Source organism: Elephas maximus, chromosome 2 (assembly GCF_024166365.1).
Source record: "Elephas maximus indicus isolate mEleMax1 chromosome 2, mEleMax1 primary haplotype, whole genome shotgun sequence".
Classification (NCBI taxonomy): domain Eukaryota; kingdom Metazoa; phylum Chordata; class Mammalia; order Proboscidea; family Elephantidae; genus Elephas; species Elephas maximus.
The window spans coordinates 164,632,621-164,652,553 of NC_064820.1; the positions used below are offsets into that span (position 1 = coordinate 164,632,621).

Here is a 19,933-nt window from a genome sequence, read left to right on the forward strand (position 1 = left end):
ACTACATAGTGTTAACCTGTTGGTCTTCTCTAGTTATGCCTAAATTTTGTGGTTCTTTCCATTAGACAGACATCTGGTCCTTTCTGCCACAGTTTACAATCTGTAATGTGCTGGGGAACCCGATATCTAGTTTACTAAGGTTTGTGTGAAAAAACAAATACACAGTGCAAACTATTGATTTAGGTTAAAAAGTGCTAACCAAGTACACATCTCTTAGAAGGATGAATAACAGGCACTGTAACCTATTCTCAGGTATACTTTGGATGGTAGACACTGAGGTTTGACATTCTTTCCCCATGTCAACAATGAGATGCTTATTTTCACTTGTCTACTATAAAATAACAAAGATTCAATTCTTAGTAAAATGTAATTAGATAATAAAAGCTCTCTAAGTAATAAAATTAAGCTCACTTCCTAAGCAATCGATCAAGTTTTAAAGGAATATGGGAAAGTTAGTGTTAAAATACACTAACAGAAATAAAGCTCACACGGTAAGTTTCTCTTGATGTGCAAACTGCCCAGCACACAAACATAAGAATGGGTTAAATACATTTTTGTTAGGGAAAACAAAAATCATCGCTTAAGCTCTGCAGATTCATAATGAAAAGAAAACATGGGAAAAAGAAATACAAAAGGACAACCAGCTTCATGGTATTTATAAAAATAGCCCTAATACATGGATTCTGAATGATGATTAGTGCATAGAATTTTCTCTAAGAAATATTTTCTCAAATTGCTTCCTTTTTGTACTTCAATCTGGTAGAGAAAAAAAGAGAACACTGACATGATGTCAGATAATTTCATTCATGTCTAAATCTACATTCAAAAGTTCCATTTTGAGATTCAATAACCAGACTTTTTCACAACCAAGATTGCTTTACAAAAACTCAGTGTTCTTTCCTTCCACAGCTCTAAAGAGGAAATCTAATTCATTAAATTAACTAAAAAAATACAAACACTTTGTTCTTAAACATCTCAATCTTTAATATCAAAACTAAAAACAAAATAAATCAATCTTAAATTTTCTCCTCTTCTTGAAAAAACTGAAATTAAGTCAGGAAAAGAAATGTCACTGCTGAGCAAAGGTATCCTATTTTTAAGAATAAACAACTGAAAGGAAAACTACTTGAAATAAAATCTCTTGGTAGCTCATGACTTTCTGGTACTTCTTTAGTAGCTCTATGTATGCTGTGAATTTAAAAACTAATATAAACATACAAGGAAGTGTTTTCATGAAACCATGTGATACCAAGGATACAACCAAACAGTCATAAATATGGAAAGGCAGAACCAAATGAGTAAAAGTCAATATCCAGTAAGTCATAAGATATTTTTATAGGCTGGTATAGGCAAAGAGAGGGACAAATTTCTTTGGTGGTCAAGCTGCAAGGGATTTTTACTAATTACATGTTTTAAGTAAAATGTGTGCCTGTTTTAAAGAATGCAGTCTGTTCTTCCAAGGCATGTAGAAATGAGCCATTCCATTCATTAGAGGTGCATTTTCTTCAGAAATACTATGTTTTATTTTTTAGAACTTATAAGCAATTTCTCTCCTACCCAGGGTCACATTCCCCTGCCCTTCTAATACATTCACAAGGCCACTTCTCCTCACAACAGAGCTAACCTGTATGTAGAGAATATAAACAATTTAATACGACTTTATGTAAATTATGCTACAAAGCCAAAATATACTAAGTAAAATGGGAGAATGAATTGATAAGTAAAAATGAGATACAAGAGTTTTTAAAAAATCATATTGTCTGGTAATGCACCTAGTACCTCCTACCCCTTGCTCCCTCTCCCCCCAACCAAAATTAGTCACCATAGTATTTCTTTGTCTGTGAATAAAAATACTGAACTTCTGAAACCCTTATAACAGCAGGAGGTGCCCCCTGGGATAACACTGGGGAGTACAGGAAAGGATTACATGATTCTTCAGATGATACATGTGGATAATTAAGGTTACTACGACGTAGGTTCTCAGAGCAAATATGACTCTTTTCTTTTGCAACTACTCATGCCATTGTATCTCCTCAGTATATACTAAATTGGATGATAAAGATCGTTTAGAAGAGAGAACTTCCAAATGTACGTAATTTTGTGATTAAAACACATGGCAAAAAAGTTATCTAACCTCTACAAAAGTAAATACTGAAAATCTGAGGTACTCTACTTATATTTGCTTTGAATATTTACATATTTATTGGAGTGTTTTGTGTATCTAGCCTGTCAAAAACTAAATCATCAGGTTACACGTTCATTTATCTTAAGCTTACTAACGGCAAACTACCATTTAGTTTGATGAGTGCGTCAATTATATTAATGGTTTATTGTTAAGAATTGGATGTCTTTTAGTTTGAAAGCATACAATGCTTTTTAAAAAAGTAGCCATTTGGTTGAAACTGAAAGAATTCACAGACTGAGATGAATCAATTCTACAAACACTAGATCTGAAATCTGACCTACACTTACCTGAGGTTCACTGGGGAAGGGGAAGAGAGGTGAGGCAGAATATATTCATTACACAGCACTGATGCTACTGAATTTAGATATATTTCATGCATTAGATTCTGCAACACCAAATGTATTTTTAAAAACTAAATAGTCTATCTCAAGTTTACCATTAGGTAAAGAAGTTCAATACTAGACCAACATTATCACTTCCTTAAGTGGATGTTACAGACCTAAACATATCCTATTTTCATTTAGGTTTTCTCTAATCTTTACCAGTTTTAAGCAAAAGCCACAAAGAAACATCTTAGTAATGTTATATGTTTGCCAAGTATGTCTGAATAATGCCAACGTAAGAGGTGCTTTGAGCAAGATCTACATTCTCCAGAATTAAAACAAAACAAAAATAATCAAAATAAAACAATAAAAAAGAAAAGCACATGAATTTGGGATTGAGGTTGGAATAGGAGACAGTTTCAGACCTGGTTTAATCCTGAGAAAGATGGGTCCTGAGAAGTACTAACAGTCATGCTTCTTTTCCTCTTCCCCACTGGAGATTCTAAACACTAAACAGACAATAGAGGGTGGCAGTGCATCAAACAGTATTGCTTACATTGCAACAATGGCCGGCGCAGACAGGCAACACCGAGGCATTAGAGAAAGGACAGGGTAGCCAAATGCCATCCTTCTTCCACCAAGCACTGTAGCGTCTCAGTTTCCAAATAAGAATCACATGCTTAAGAACATTTGAATCCTGGAGAATACTCAGGCTTTTAATGCCACTATATTGTGTCACTGCCTGAAACAGGGATAGCAATGGTGACATTTGGCTCTTTAATTTTTTAACCATAGATGGGGAATTTAGATCTGTAATCTTTGCTGCCCTTCCCCCAAAAAAGATTGTATGGGGAAAAAAATCTTCAGTAAGGAAGAGGTAGAAGGCATTTAGTCACCTTAAAATTTATTTTTACAAGCATGCAGGGATGATTACTAGAAGAGATGAGCAAATTCACTAGGACTGGAGTGGGCCACTCCTAAATATCAAATTCAGAACAATTTTCCAAATAAAGAATTTGACTTTAAAAACTGAACTCAAAAGCCCCCAAAGCTACTCTTTCCCCATGAACAGAAAACTACTGGAACAAGTTGACTACAGAATCCAGTCTCATATAACTGGCATTTTATAACTACAATACAGAAAACCAACTACTAACAAACAAAACACTAATCTAAAATATTCAAGAACAACATTTAGTATATGATCCTTGGTTAAGTAAAACACTGCCCTTCTACCCTAGGATTTCTCTGAAACTGTATAGCAGCGGGCAGTTTCCACTATATTCTTTTTAATAGTTGTAAAGAGAACACAGGATCCTCAATTTTTCACTACTGGGCAATTTGGATTTGCTAACACAACTATGAGATTAACAAGCTAGTCTTTAAAAAAAAAAAAAAAAAAAGAAACAAAGCCATATTATTTAGGCCATCATTTAATTTTAAGGCAAAAACCATGTACTGCAATGTTAACCCAAAATGGCCATGCAGAACACGGATTACTTGAGGATAATGGGTCTTTAGGGGTAAGAAATGGGAAGGAGGAGCTGGAAAATGGCCAAAAGAAGATAGAGTCAGAACTGACAAAAATTGCCCAAAAAATTTGGACCAGTAATTTTTATTCAAGTGAATCACCAGGTTTTGCAATAACAATTAAGAACCTGGATGCTTCAAAGAAAAAAGCTACATAGTGTTTATTAAAAAAAAAAAAAAAGAAAAAGAAAAGAAAAAGATGCAATTTCAGAATGATAAGTTATTTCAAAACTCAGCTTCAAACCAAAAAATTTAATTTCCTAAAGCTTGGTTAGACCAACATAAATGTCTCACACATTACCAAATAACATCAGTTCTAATAGTGACGGCTCCAAGTTGGCATTCATACAGGCAAACAAAGGTAAACATTTATAGCTAGACCTAAAAACACCAAACATTCCCTGATGGGTTAATAAAACAAATGGGAATTTTCCTTCAAAACAAAACAAAAAACCACAAAAAAGTCCCAGAGTTGTCCTGAAGTTGAGAATTTCTATTAGATCATCAGATCATAACATGCTTAGTGCACTGCCAATGCTGCCTGTCTGCCCGAGCTCAACATTGAATTGATAAATTAAGCAATTCACTCAATAAAACTAATAAGAAAAAATTTCAACACAATTAATTGCTAACTACTGTCATGCATCCCCAGCTAAAACCCAATCACCCCATAAATTGAACCATTCTCAAGAGACCCCCAACGTACACTAGTTTTGTTGTATGAATGTTCATTTTACTTATCTGTATTTTCCTTTCAAAAGCGGGGGAGGGAGACAGAGAACCCACCCAGCCAACTTAGCACCCACGTAAGAAACTGTCAACTACTTTTGAAGCAGGCCCAAAAGTTATCCTTATGAATACACAAATCCAAAGAATTCTCATTATCAACCATGCTCAGTCAGCAAATGTTAACGCCATGGCAACAGATGGGCCAGTGGTTCCCATACTGGCACAAGCACTTATATTACAGAAAACCCACACTTCAGAGCCAAAGGTTACAGTCTGATTTTTAGCATTCAGGAGAAAAAGTATACAGGGATTTTCACTACTTGAGTGAATGAAAAATATATACAACTATTCAGTAGTTAAATAACATAGATGATTACATATCACTGTAAAGCCTTTAGAATTTTATATTTCCATATAAAGGTAACTAACCTTGGTTAAGCTGGAATTTATTTCAAGTTACTAAGTTAATAGAGTTAGCTGATTATCTTTCTAGCACAATCTTTTAAAGCAATTATCAGCAGCAAATTCAATTTACTGTGGTTTCTTATAGATTGAAAGTTTACCAAAGCATACTATACTCTTTGTTCTTGCATGCAAAGAGCATTTGACTAACCTTATTACAGTGACGCCCAATACCCATTAGGAAGTTATCTGGTTTAATGTCTCTGTGTATAAAATTCTTCGTATGCACATATTCAATTCTACTGATCATCTGGAAAAGAAAAGGGGGAGGGGAAGGATCATTGAGTTACATGATTCAAGTGATAAAAGAAAGCAATACATCATTTCTCAATACAAACATTTCAATTAACTTTATAAAAAAAGATTATAGGCATATTTAATAATTTTAGATTAGCGTACATAAAAACAGCACTAGAAAATATTAAATGGAGAGGGCAGGCAAGCTCTCTATTATACCTAAAATTATGGAAATCTAAGCATAAATCTGCAGTGTCCTTTGGCTTGTTCTTCCAGTATTAAAGGTTATAAACATGAGTGTGACTAATCGGATAGGAAAAATTGGTACTTGCAATATTCAAATTACAGAAGTACTAAATTCAGAATTGTTCCAGTTGTTATAATCAATTACATAAAGCAAAAGCTACATCATCACTTTCCATCCCCAATCCTAAACCCCAAGGTAGTGTTAAAATAGCCTGCTATCACCGAGACCTATTTCCATGGTCTTATGAACACTCACACACACATTTGGATGTACACATGGAGGGGGACTGTTTGACAGGCTGGAAGTTACAGCTATAAGTTGTTATTGTTTTAAACTAAAATATTAGATTCTATTCACTTCATTCTTGTTTGCTTGTTTTTTAACTAAACATAACCAACATTCCTGGAACTTGGTTACATAAGCTTATTAACCTTTTTTTTATAAATGGGGACATATACATGCTGGGACAGCAGTGGGTTTATACCCATTGGGGTTTCCTTTCTTCCATGTTTTTCTCCATGCTTATACAGTAATATTTAAAACCTGAATAAACATGTCATTCTCACAAACTTTCCTTAGTCAATTTCCTAGAAATTCTGCCAAGTCAAATGGTATAGCACTAGTCTTCTTTTTTAATACCCTATGGTATAGATGTTTTTCCTGATCATTCCCCAAGTCACAGTAGTCTCATTGTTTCTACTTTTTTCCCCCACTATAAACAATAATACTATTAATATACTTAGATATATATCCTTTCTATTGGTGCTTTTACTTCTATAGGCTATAAATCCCATATAATTATGGGGGAATTGCTGGGTTTGACAGATGTTGTCAGACTGCCTTTGAAAGTAGGCTGTACGAATTCCTATTTCCATTAGTACTGTTTTTCCCACTAGCAAAGTTATTTCGGTTCTTTACAAATTTTCCCAGTTTGACTGGTAAAAACTATTAGCTCACTTGTACTTCCCTAACACTTATTTAGGCATCTGATTATTTTTACTGTCCACTAGATATACTATTCTATGAACTGTCAATCTATACTCTTTGCCCACTATTTAATTGGTTTGTCCTTTTCTTGTCAATGTTCAAGAGTTCTTTACATACAACTGAAAACCTTCTATCACTTGTTATGTAGGAGCAGCTGGCGTATTTGAATTGGCGACCATTCAGCCACAGCTCCCCATAGCTCTTAACCACTGTACCAACCAGGGCTCCGTGAATACTGAATAGGTTTAAAAAATGTTTTGAATTTGCCTTTGGGCTGTTTAAAGCATCTACGGTAGAAGTTTTTAATTTTGAAATTACCATGTGTAAGATTTTAAAAGTTTTGTTTTTAAATGTCTTCCATATACAAAGACCACCAACATTATCTTTCTACCCATATCTTCCTGCTCTTCCCCATAGTATGTATCAGGATTCTATTTTTTATTTGTCCCTATTTTCCCCAGAGCTTCTGTTACCATGGATATTCAAATTCTAAATCTTATTCCTTCACCATGACAGATGTCTTTTGAAGCCACACCTATCATCTCTGACTTAAAGCCACGCATTTACTTATTGTATATTCTCAAAGAAGGAGATGTACAGTGTGTGTGTGTGTACACACACACACACAACACACACTTAGATCCAGCAGTAACTTCTACTTTAAAAGAAGCAAAACAAAACATTTGGCTCACTTAATGTACATATATCATTAGATTGTGACTATTACATCACTGAGAAAAGGTCAGGCAAAAGATAATTAATTAATGGCACAAATTATAGACTACCACTTCAAGTGTTGCCTATCAGCTACAGAGTAAGACTTAAAAGAATGCTTTCTTGCAACTTCCCTATGTCACCAGTGTATCCAACAAAGACTTCTATCCTAGAACCTTTAACTCCTTAGTTTTCCATCCTTCTCTAAGCTCCTAGAGAAAACGACTGGCTCTTATTTATAATCTTTGCACCCCTCCCCCCACGTTAACTACAGTGACAAGCCCTCCAATGCCTATGTGTTACTGAGCCTACAGAACATGATCTATAACTTAATTACTATTCACCCACATGTTAGTTAAAATGTAACTCTTAATGCTTGAGTTTATAATGTACCACAAACAGAACATTATAATTTGCTAATACTTGCTTGAACCACTCAGTAGTTTTTGTGTTAAACTTGGAGAATTTCAAGCACTGAATATAGAAAATGAGCACTACTTTTAACCCTTTGAATTTATAGACTGTCTACAAATTGAGCTATCAGTTGTTTATCACCTTACTTTCTAACATTCAATCTAAATTTAAGAAATACCGTTCTCCTCCACAGCATTTTTCTAAGCACATTCAGTATAATGTGAATCATTTCCAACAATTTGCTGCCCTTAAAGTTAACAAGTCTTGATGAAAATTTAAAACTATAAATTCCTTGGCATTTACCTATTATCTTTACTATCTTTTCCCTCAAAGCTTGTTCCTGGCCCCATCCCCCCCGCCACATTAAAATTTTTAAACTACGTTTCATTCTCATTTTCTCAAGATCAAAAAATTTAAGAATTGCTCTTAAAATAATTTAACCCAACCTCCAGACAATGCATGAATCTTAATCATTACATCTCCAAAACTTCCCTGATTTTACTTAAACACAACCAATGGCATAGAGTCCATTACTTCAAGCATCATCTACTTGGTCAAAATTCTTTATTTCAGCACCCTATTCTCCTCAAAAATACAGGTTTCATAAGGGTCTCACATATAATACATATATAATACTCAATTTGCTTAATTCAGCCAAAATTTCAATATGTATATTTATCTACACACACACACACACCCACAATTTTATGAGGCAACTCCTATATTCAACAGGAAAACAAGTAACACCTCACCTGAAAAAGAAGCTTAAAAACCACCAGACTACAGATGAACAATAAATAAATCAGTGTAATCCCAGTTTTTGTCCTAGACACATAGCAAAACATCTAGAAGTCACACTGGAGTAGCACACCTGAATGAGTACCTTTCACTACTAAATTTTTTACTGCTGATCTTAAGAGTAAATGGTGGCACACAGGATATTAATACTGTGGCTCATGAGCGCTTAAATTATAATCAAACAGACTGAACAGTAATAGCCCCAGTTTCTACTGTCATCAAAATCTCACATACCTGGTCAGCTAACATAAGTACAGTTTTCATTGTGAACCTTCTTGAACAGAAATTGAAGAGGTCTTCGAGGCTGGGTCCAAGGAGATCCATGACTAGTACATTGTAGTCTTTTTCTTGACCATACCACCTAATAAAACAAAAAGGGAAAAAGAGGGGAGGGCATTATGGAAAGCCAATTATCATTTAATATCACCAAATTTTAAAAATTCTCAAGCCCTAAAAATAGAGTTTTCTGTCACCGGTTAGGTTTTATTTAAGATAAAATTTTCCTCTATTCAGATGATGAACTCTCTGTTTAACTACACTGCCCAATACAAAATAGGACAATAAGACTTTTTTTCCTTCTGTCAAACTACCCCCATTCTCCTATAAAGATAGGAATGTGCATGGCAGCCTTAATCCTTATCTATACTCATCTGCTACTGATTCTACATGTGACCCTGCACAAATTCCTTAGCCTCACCTGCCTTACTTCCCAGTCTGAGGAACAAGGGAAACTACAGCAGTGATTCCAAAACATCTCCGAAAGCGAAGACCTCTTTTGTTCCAAGTCCCAATCCACCTCCCCACTAAACTGTGTTTACTCAATAATTAATTGTTCTGCGGTGTATATTCTCAACAGAAATAAGATTATTTTTTTTAAATAATGTGTTTTAAAAACGGTTCACATTTTTGCTTAGATTCAAATCACAGAAAATAACCAGTATCACCATATGGAGATGATGACATTTCGTTTTGGCTGGAATAATGTCTTAATTTCCTGTGCTGTATTTTTGGGAATAAATACACAATATGCCTCCAATAACTCAAAAAATACCCACTGCTAATTTCACAGACTCCAAGGACTGGAAGTCACTGAAATAAATGATTTCAAGTTTCTCTACGTATTATACAAGTTTCTATACGTGCACCACGATTTTTATTTCAAATGTGCCTAGATTATAAATTCTACTTGGAAAGGGAACTTGGCAAATATTTTAAATGTACAAAAATAAAAATAGTTATCTTAAAACTTAGACTGAAGTAATTTCTCTTTAACCCCTAAAAGAACCAATACACCAAGATTTACCATATTTGAAAAGTTTAGACTGTGTTTTAAAAATATTGAAGAGGGGGCAAAAAGGCTTAAAAAAAATAAAAACCCATGTTAAAAACATGTTATTAGTCTAGTGTGAAACTGTTTAATGCTTTTAGAACTATTTCTATTTCTTTTCCTCCAAGGTTCATCCATGTTGTCTGTGAAGTCAATTCCAACTCATCACAACACCACATGTTGCAGAGTAGAACTGCTTCATGGGGTATTCTTGACAGTAGTCTTTATCACAGCAGATTGCCAGGCCTTTTCTCCCATAGTGCTGCTGGGGAGGTTCAAATTGCCAAACTTTAGGTTTGCGGTCGAAAATAAACTATGTGCGCCACGTGGGGTTCTATCTTTTTATTTTTTTAATTTGCTCTAATATGCTATTTTGCTGGTGCAATATATGCCAATGACAAAGAAAATCAAGATTAAAATCAGAATATGTGGATTCAATATTTTGATAATTATGTGTTAGGGAGCTATCAGAGACATCAATACGAGTCCTTCCCATTATAAATGTTCAACAACTTAAGAGTTACAGTAGATTTTTAGTATAAATCTAATTTATCTAAGGTTTTTAAGAATAAGAGAGCTATTTCATACGAAAACACCAAATTCAGAAAGAGCTAAGGCAGTTAGGGGAGACACAGAAAGTCAAGTAGATAAAAGGGAAAGTATAAACCAACCCTCATAAGACCATGTCTCATCTCTAAATACACAGATTTCATTGACATAAAACAATAAACAAAAGAAAAAATTTTTTTATTGTGCTTTAGGTGAAAGTTTACAGCTCAAGGTAGTTTCTCATACAAAAATTTATACATACACATTGTTATGTGACCCTAGTTGCTCTCCCTATAATGTGACAGCACATTCCCCCTTTCTACCCTAGATTTCCCGTGTCCATACAACCAGCTCCTGTCCCTTTCTGCCTTATCTTGCCTCTGGACAGAAGCTGCCCACTTAGTCTCATGTATCTACTTGAACTAAGACGCACACTTGTCACAAGTATCACTTTATGTCTCATAGTCCAGTCTATTCTTTAAACAAGCAAATCTTACAACCATCCCTTTAAGCCCAAATACAAACCTGAAATGTAAAAGGTACAAATTCATACTTTTTATCTTCATGAAATTACACGATTTCAGTTAACAGAATACTCCCATAATAATTAGAAACCAGGATAATTAGATGAATTCATTCACACACCTAAAAAAAATTACTGGGCATTTGTCTCTATACTTGCTTCAGTGTATGTACATAAGACAAAATCATTACTCTCAATGTCAAGAAAATAAACATTCCACTAGAACCAGCAAAACTATGTACATCTCAAAGGCATCTTCTCTTTGGAGCAATCATGTAGCCCTAAAATAATTAGGTCTTTCTGCTCTAGAAAGGAGCCCTGGTGGCACAGTCTTTAAGCACTTGGCTGCTAACTGAAAGGTAGGCTCCGGGGGAGAAAGATGTGGCACTCTGCTTCTGTTGTAGATTGAACTGTGTCCCTCCAAAATGTGTGCCAACTTGGGTAGGCCATGATTCCCAGTATTGTGTGGCTGTCCATCACCACTTTGCCATCTGATGTGATTAGCCTATGTGCTGTAAATCCTAACCCCTATGTTAATGTGGCAGGATTAGAGGTAGTCATGTTAAAGAAGCAGGACTCAATCTACAGGATTACAGCTGTACCTTGAGTCAATCTCTTCTGAAATACAAAAGAGAGAATCAAGCAGAGAGGAAAGGGATTTCATGCCACTCAAGAAAGAAGTGCCTGTAGTGAAGCGTGTCCTCTAGACCCAGGGTCCCTGCACTGAGAAGCTCCTAGACCAGGGGAAGATCAATGACAAGGACCTTCTCCCAGAACCGAGAGAGAGCATTCCCCAGGAGCTGGCACCCTGAATTCAAACTTCTAGTCTATCAGACTGTAAGAGAATAAAATGGTATTTGTTATTGCAGCACTAGGTAACTAAGACAGCATTCATAAAGACTTACAAGATATACTGCCCCTGTGGGGCAGTTTGGAAACCCTGGTGGCGTAGTAAAGAGTTTGCTGCTAACCAAAAGGTTGGCAGTTGGAATCCACCAGGCACTCTTTGAAACCCTATGGGGCAGTTCTACTTCGTCCTATAGGGTCACTATGAGTTGGAATCAACTCGACGGCAATGGGTTTGGTTTTTAGTGGGCAGTTCTACTCGCTGTGAGTCGGAATCGACTCCTCGGCAGAGGGTATAGCTGCTCTAGATACCGGTACTATTAACTGCTTAAAAATCTATGATCAATTTTATATAACCATAAATGTAAAATTACAGGATTTTTTATCTTTCATACTTTCCTTTTTGGTCTCAAAGAATATATAGCCTACTTGTCTAAAGCTAACATCCTATCCCCTCCATCTGTGCTTTCCACCTGGACTAACTCATCCAGACATTAATTACACACCTATCAGGAACCAGGTATGGTCAGTCTTCTGCTTATCCAAATCCTACTTATTCAGTCTTTAACTCAGCTCCATGTTTTCCACTTCTATTTTGAGAGCTTATAACTCTCTATTTTCAATCCCAACTTCCTAAAGCCCAGATGCCAAAGAAATCTTTAGTAGCCTGCCCCACATTGGTCTCCTACTTCATAGAAATCCCACAGCCATAGATTATTACCTGTATCACACAGTCTTTGGTGTCTGGTGGGATTGAATTTACTACTTTTATTTCTTTTTTAATACTCTTTTATGGAACCTGGATAATGAACAAGCACTAACTTGATTCTCTTAGTTCATTTAAGTTTGTAGACAACCTGAAACATACCAACACCAAATCTTCACTCCTATGCTCTACTTTCTAGGGACCTTCGAGCGAGAAACTCAGGACTTATCGTCAGCCATTTTTAATAGACGTAAAAGACTATGTAAAAGACTTAGTGTGGTAAAATGATGTGTGCACTGTAGGTGCACAGATATCTGTGATATTAAGAGAACTCCAGTTTGATTCGGAGTTTATTATAGTTTTAAAACATCTAGAAGAAATCAAGTAATTTGTTGAATGTTTAAAAAAAAAAAAAACATTTTTTTTTGCAGGGGTCTTACTTTCCATTTGTTTGCTTCAAATCACCTTTAGATTTAAGTGTTACCTGAACAGTTGAGGAAGCAGGCTGAAGAATTAGTTCACAATTTATAAAACTATCGTTACGTACTCAGAGCATAAAAAAGGTATCTTACGTTCCGAAGAAGACACTAAGAGAAGGCAACATCTATGTCTGCTCTCATCTCCCTTCCTCTAAACCCATATCCAAACTAAATCTAGTTAGAAAAATAAGACATACACAAGTCAATGGTGCTAACAAAAAAGGCTAACAGAATTCAGAGAACTAAGAGATTACGCCTAAATCTATCTAAAGGGGCCTTGTGAAAATGGTTTGTTGCCAGTCAGATCCTGAAAGGTGGATATTTTGATAGGGAAGGTAGAAAAGGGCATACCAGGCAGGGGCAACAACAAGAACAAAATTGCGGGGGTGGGGGGTGCTTTTAGGCTTAACTTGTTCTACACTAAGAATTCTTCATCTTTTTGGTACCATGGAATCCCCTTTGGTAGCCTAGTAAGGCCTACAGATCCCTTCTTCATGTTTTTAAATGCATAAAATACCTAACATCATAAAGAAAATCAATTATACCGACAATCAGCTACCAAAATACTACTTAAAAAGTCAATTAGTGATAGAGTAATATACATACCCTCTTTATTGATGTATTAAATAATAAGATATAGGGACATGTCAATAACTCCTGTAATTTTAAAATAGTGATGAGTATAAACCACATTTTGAGATATCTGCAATAACAATAATGTGATATGAAAATCTCTGTGATTTCTACTGGTAACGAAGTTATGGGTACTGCTAAAACAATGGTTTCTTGTATACATTTATAACTGAAGGAAATGCTAGAATTTAGTTAGAGGTTTCATGAAAATAAACATGTAAATTTTTTGTAGGCAAATGGGCCTCTTGCAGGGCATGGTCCCTAAACTCCTCCTCTAAATCAATCTTTGATTATAGAATTAGATCTAAAACTTGGGGACCATGTGTTTTACTCAGCAATAATACAGTCAACTAAGAATGATTCATTTTCCTTCTTTTCCATCCCAACTCTTCTTCCTAACTGATACTAATCCTTTGCTCATGGTATCACCCCCAAGAACCTCGAATTATAGTATAACACTTTCAAACTTTTGTCTTCCTGTTCCTTGCCCTTTGCCTTTGAAGACAAAGAAATGTTCCTTAACTCTAAAAATTACATATATATAAAAATTCAAAAACTTTGATATATACCACCATCCTTAAGCCTACTATTCATTTGTCCATTCAATATTTATAGCAGCCAACAAGACAAAAACAAAGAATCCCTGCTCTCATGGCTTACCATCTAGTGTGTATATACAAATAAATAAATAACACAAAATTAAGGAGAGAAGTGTGCTCGGAAGGTATAAAATATGGACACTCAAAATCTATTTTTTATAGGGAGCCATCAGGGAAAGCTTCTCTGATTCCTGAAGGATAAACAGCAGATGGCCAGATGAATGGGTGGGTGGGAGTTAGGAGCATGGCTGAGCCGATACTCACAAGAAATTGAAAGTAGCATACCATGTATGGTTGGTATATATTACAAGATTACCTCGTTTCCTTGTTTACTAGTTAATTTGTTGATAACCTGTTTTATACCTGCTGTCAAACTGCTCATTTTTTCCTTGGTTCCCAGTAATCTCATCGACCATACTACACAAAATTCTATTTTAAAGATCACAAATGATCTGATTTTTTTCAGTCCTCGCTGTTACTGCTCTCCCTAACGTTGGTAGTGGTGTTGGGGACAGCATGTGGAGAACTAGTAGGTCCAGGAGGACATGTTCGTGTTGTATGCCTTCGAGTTGATTTCGACTCACAGTTACCCTATGGGACAGAATGGAACTGTCCATAGGGTTCCCCAGGCTGCAGTCTTTACAGGAGCAGATCACCAAGTGTTTTCTCCCACAGATCCACTGGTGGGTTCAAATCACCAACCTTTTGGTTAGCAGCCAAGCATGTCCTTTAACTTCAAGCCCACTATCCCGACTCTCCTTTTCCACTGATTGACTGAATTTCCAAAGCTCTGTCCTCACTTCTCAAATAACTTGTTTTCTCCACCATCACTTCTATGCTGATCTTGTTCAGATGTAATTCTAACTCCAGTCCTAATTCCCCAGCCTAGGTCCAACTCTGTATTTTCTGCTAACCACAGAAGAGCTAAGTCATGGGATACCCTGGAACTTGAAACTCAACATGTCCAAAGCCATGACCATATACCTTACCTCTAAAATATCAAAACTGAGTCCTTTTCCTGACTTTCTAAATTATCATGTTCTCAACGCTTGAAGTGACTTACCTCCACTCCTTCAAAAAGGAAAATATGACATGTACATTAAAACATTTGAGTCAGAAAATAATGGAAATCAACCACACTTGTTACCAAATATCCCCCAGTACACTATTCATACTGAAAGGTTTGAGCTTTTAGGTAATTTCTGCACTCTAAGAATCACCTGTATTACAGATAGTGGTTTATGTATAAAAATACTAAGAAAACAAACAATAATGGATAGATGGAACATTTTCCCCATGCTCGACATAAATTAATTTGCTTAGTAAAATCGTTTCTTGAAGTGGAAGGAATAGAAAAAAAGGACAACTTCATAGGATAGAAATGTTACTTAAGACAAGAAAGGGGCAAATGGAAGAGTTAACACAAGCTATTCGAAAGGAAAGATAAAAACCTGAAAGAAAAAAAGCAATGGATAAATAAGCAAATAGCTATTCATAAATTCTATGCAGACCTGAGCTAATATATAAAGACTAGGTCATACTCATAAAAATAAGTCTGTCAGTGACCAAACAATTAAAAAGTGGTCCAGTAAACTAGCAGTTGGGTTTAAAAATGGGAAGCAGGCTAAACTGACAGAATATGTGAATACTGGACCAGCAGCCAGAAACAGAGGTTCTAGCCCTGGGTTTTTCATTCTCTTTCTTTGTGACTTTATGTGAGCCATTTTTGGTCACTGGCCAAACATTTCTACTATAACCTATTATAAGAGGTATTGTGATAATTATGAAAATAGTCTATGTATAAGCACTTTGTAAATTATAAATATTCTTGAGCTCTACTCCAGAACTGGTGAATCAAGAAATCTGAGGGTGAGGCAGTGAAACTTCGATTTTAAACTAGTTCAGTATTATGCATGACTGAGGTTTGAGAAATAATGACTTAGCAGAATTCATAATTAACTGCACCTTAATGGGATCCCATTCGTCTGCTCCAATCCAGGCAATCTCTGGATGTGGTAGAGGCCACAGGGTACTGTTTGGGGGCTCATACTCACTACATTATACCTTTGATATTAAGGAAATATCCATACAGTTTTAGATTTAGAGAACATCCTTCCTTACGGTTTTCGGCAGGAAATAAATTCACAACTATATGCTAGAACCATGGCAGATGCTCAAAAAGAATGTAAGCCTCACAAAACTTGTCTGCTCACTAAAATGTGCCCATACCTTATACTGTTCCTGGCACATAGAAGGCACTCATGTTTGTTAACTGAATGAAAAAAAATGCTTGCTTATTCTCTACAAGGCATACTAAAGGTGTTATAAAGTACATTAAGTTTACCATAGCTTTTCACTGAAGAGTAGACACTAATAAGACTCATTTTTGTTACAGGGATGTGGTTGTGAGGTGCCATCGAGCCGGTTCCAGCTCATAGCGACCCTATGTACCACAGAAGGAAACACTTCCTGGTCCTGTGCCATCCTTAATCATTGTTATACTTGGAGGTTCAGAAACTGAGTACAGGAGGATTTCAGTAGACGGAGTTTGGTGTTAAGAATAATTTGGTGAGTGAGAACAGCCAGAAACAAAATAAAACATCCAACCTTAACAGTGAACAGCATAAGAATGTAAAAGGGAAAGAATGATCTTTTATATGCAAAAGTATGAGCTCTAGTCTGATTACAAGAGTTTCAGTATTTCAACTGTTACCGAGGACAATGCATCAGACAGTTTTAATATAACTAAAAGATTTGTAAAAAAGTTTTTTTTCTTTTCTTTTTTTGTACTTTAGATGAACGTTTACAGAACTGGCTTCTCATTAAACAGTTGGTCCACATATTGTTTTATGACATTGGTTAACAATCCCATGACATGTCAACACTCTCCCTTCTCGACCTTGGGTTTCGTGTTACCAGCTTTCCTGTCCCCTCCTGCCTTCTAGTCCTTGCCCCTGAGTTGGTGTGCCCCTTTAGTCTTGTTTTGTTTTATGGGCCTGTCTAGTCTTTGGCTGAAGGGTGAACCTCAGGAGTGACTTCATTACTGAGCTAAAGGGTGTCCGGGGCCATACTCTGGGGGTTTCTCCAGTCTCTGTCAGGCCAGTAAGTCTGGTCTTTTTTTGTGAAGACTTGGAAAATTTGTAACTTAGAACAAAATTTATAAAAATTTCATACACAAACTGTTATGGATAAACACTCAAATAGTAGCAGAAAGACTGGCAGTTTAAACCTACCCCAGAGGCACCTCCAAAGACAGGCCTGGAGATCTGCTTTCGAAAAGTCACAGCCTTGAACACCCTATGGAGCAGTTCTATTCTGCACACATGGGGTTGCCAAGAGTCAGAATCAACTCAAAGACAACTGACACCTCCACCACCTTCCAAAATGCCACCGCCTGGCTGTCAGTGGAGATTTGCATGTAGCTATAATACTAAACAGGTTTCAGTGCAGTTTCCCAACTAAGACAGACTAGGAAGAAAGGACTGGTAATCTACTTCTGAAAATCAGCCAATGAAAACTCTACAGATCACAAGTGACCAATCAGCGACTGGCCATGGGGATGGTATGGCAGACAAAGGACCAGGCAGCGTTTAGTTCTGCTGTGCGTGGGGTCGCCGCAAGTCAGAGGCAAGTCTGAAGGCAGTCAACAACATTGACAACAAAACCTACCAACAAACGCAGCAGCTTTATATCAGATCTCACACTCCTGTGTCCATAAAAGCCACATTAAAGACAGAATGGTTTGACACGGTAGGGAAAAGTAGCAGCTAAGTACTTAAAACAGCCTCCTAATAAGCTGCAAATAGCAAATACAGGACAACCTCAATTTCAAAAGGTTAAATTTGCAAACCTCTCCACTGTATATTCAGTGATGGTGCAAACAAAACTCACATACTAATGATTCATACTATGTATGTTTCAGCAACTGTCAGTCTTCTGTTCTTCCTTAAAAAAAAAATCCATCCTAACTAAAGCTGCTTTATAAGAGGTAACTTCTTGATGTTGCTGAACTAGAACCAAAAGAAATTCCAAAAGGCCAACAGCGCTAACTACAGATGCTAGCAGGTACTTAAGCTGACCAAAGTCCACAATAGTATGTCTTTATTGTGAAGTAAATGGACATTAGCTTTAAATGATATAGTAGTATCTTTATACCAGCAATCAAAACTAAACAAACTAGTACAGTCCCATTTCCATTTGAAAAGTTCCTGCCAACTAGTGTGTTCTGCTGAATACTTAAGAAATGATAAGTACCACAGGATTAGTGATAATACCCATTAGCAACTGAACTGTACATATTATCAGGTAGCTCTAAAATTTTATAAATAGCATGTGTAGTATCCATAACTATCTGCAGGATTTGATTAAAATAGTAAAACATGGAATACAAAAGAACTCCATCTGTAAGACACAGTCCTTGCCCTCAAGGAGTTTCTAAACTGCTTTCTTGTGGGAAAGCATACGAGACGTGGAAGAGAAAAATGGTTTCATATATGAGTTTTTGATACTTCTCAGAAATCAAGGCATTTGATTGTATGGGATTACAGCACATTTTCAGTACCATGCTTCCTGGTATAAGATTTCCCAAATTAACGCACTAATTCACCACAGAAGGCACATAAATTAAAAATCCAGCTGTATCCACACTGTAGTTCTAGGAGAAGACTGGAATTGGTGGGAATGAGCAGGGGGGCAGCAGTCACTCTTCCTGAAACACCGTATAGTACAGTGACTAGCAAACTTTGCTTCACATCAGAAACACCTGGGAACCTTTTAAAAATTCTGATGCCCAACCAGAGACCAGAAGAACTAGATGGTGCCTGGCTACAACCAATGACTGCCCTGACAAGGAACACAACAGAGAACCCCTGAGGGAGCAGGAGAGCAGTGGGATGCAGACCTCAAATTCTTGTAATAAGACCAGACTTAATGGTCTGACTGAGACTAGAAGGGCCCCAGAGGTCATGGTCCGCAGACCTTCTGTTAGGCCAAGACAGGAACCATTCCCAAAGCCAACTCTTCAGATAGTGATTGGACTGGACTATGGGATAGAAAATGATACTGGTGAGGAGTGAGCTTCTTAGATCAAGTAGACACATGAGACTATGTGGGCAGCTCCTGTCTGGAGAGGAGATGAGAAGGCAGAGGGGGTCAGAGTCTGGCTGAATGGACACGAAAATAGAGGGTGGAAAGGACTGTGCTGTCTCATTAGGCAGAGGGCAACTAGGAGTATATAGCAAGGTGTATACAAATTTTTGTATGAGAGACTGACTTGATTTGTAAACCTTCCTTAAAGCACAATAAAAAAAAAAAAAATTCTGATGCCTAAGTTACACCCAAACCAATGAAACCAAAATGTTTACAGTTAGGAGCCAGGTGTCAATATTTTTTAAAGATCCCCATACGACTCCAAAAAGTAAAAACCCTTTGCCGTCAAGTCAATTCCGACTCATAGCGATCCTACAGGACAGAGTAGACCTGCCCCCCAGTTTCCAAGGCTGTAAATCTTTATGGAAGCAGACTGCCACATCTTTCTCCCGTGGAGCGGCCGCTGGATTCAAACTGCTGACCTTCTGATTACCAAACACTTAACCACTGCACCACTAGGGCTCCTTCATGTGATTCCAGTGGGTAGCAAAGTTTAG

General features: G+C 36.6%; 1 protein-coding gene across 6 annotated transcripts in view; it reads right to left on the reverse strand.

Moving 5' to 3' along the window:
• The window catches only part of CSNK1A1 (casein kinase 1 alpha 1), a 48,052-nt gene that overhangs the window by 16,415 nt on the left and 11,704 nt on the right, over positions 1–19,933 (reverse strand). For 4 of the 6 annotated variants that reach the window (XR_007516154.1, XM_049874042.1, XM_049874044.1 and 1 more), the window contains exons 3-5: positions 8,861–8,987; positions 5,381–5,479; positions 2,934–3,017 (exon numbers count right to left, since the gene is read on the reverse strand). Coding sequence is in view for 4 of the 6 variants with exons in the window: in XM_049874042.1 (XP_049729999.1) it covers positions 2,934–3,017; positions 5,381–5,479; positions 8,861–8,987 (310 nt within the window). In the remaining 2 variants the exon portion in view is untranslated. The remainder of the gene's footprint in view (positions 1–2,933; positions 3,018–5,380; positions 5,480–8,860; positions 8,988–19,933) is intronic. The other 2 variants (XR_007516155.1, XM_049874045.1) reach the window with 1 other exon arrangement.